Genomic DNA, 446 nt, shown 5'->3' on the forward strand with positions numbered 1-446 from the left:
TGTCCAGATTACCTGATTGACTAGTTTTGCCACTGATATTTCCACAAAACCGCTAGATTGGACTTTAAAAACTGCTATATATACGAGTAAATGCTCTTTATTTTTCCGCTAAAAGGGACTTACAAACTCGGTAAATACAGATTGAACTTTCAATTTTTTCCCGCTAGATCATACTTCAAAAACTCTAGATCTAGCGGGAAAAATCGCTATAATGTTAACACCGCGACCGACATAAGAGTTCATTAACCAAATCTTCATTTCTTTCTTAGGCTGATAAAGCAAGACCTGCCATCGCCATGCCAACCTTTCCACCTGGTGGCAGATGCCTGACCCGTTGGCTTATGCTAGCAGCGATGGTGTCAGCGGCCAGCCCTGAAATTCTGTATGCGGAATCGGCTAACATTACCTTTGGCGAATGGCTGTTTCAGCAGGTAAAAGCTGCCAGT

At 42.6% G+C, this 446-nt stretch overlaps 1 protein-coding gene across 1 annotated transcript in view; it reads left to right on the plus strand.

The window, feature by feature from the left end:
• Window positions 1-269: 269 nt before the first annotated feature.
• LOC119586076 overlaps window positions 270-446 on the plus strand; it is a gene marked incomplete at its 5' end in the record, with an annotated part of 5,922 nt that continues 5,745 nt past the window's right edge. The window contains 1 exon segment of the mRNA XM_037934777.1: window positions 270-431. Within this exon segment, the coding sequence (XP_037790705.1) occupies window positions 270-431 (162 nt within the window).

Source organism: Penaeus monodon, chromosome 20 (assembly GCF_015228065.2).
Source record: "Penaeus monodon isolate SGIC_2016 chromosome 20, NSTDA_Pmon_1, whole genome shotgun sequence".
NCBI classification, from domain to species: Eukaryota; Metazoa; Arthropoda; class Malacostraca; order Decapoda; family Penaeidae; genus Penaeus; species Penaeus monodon.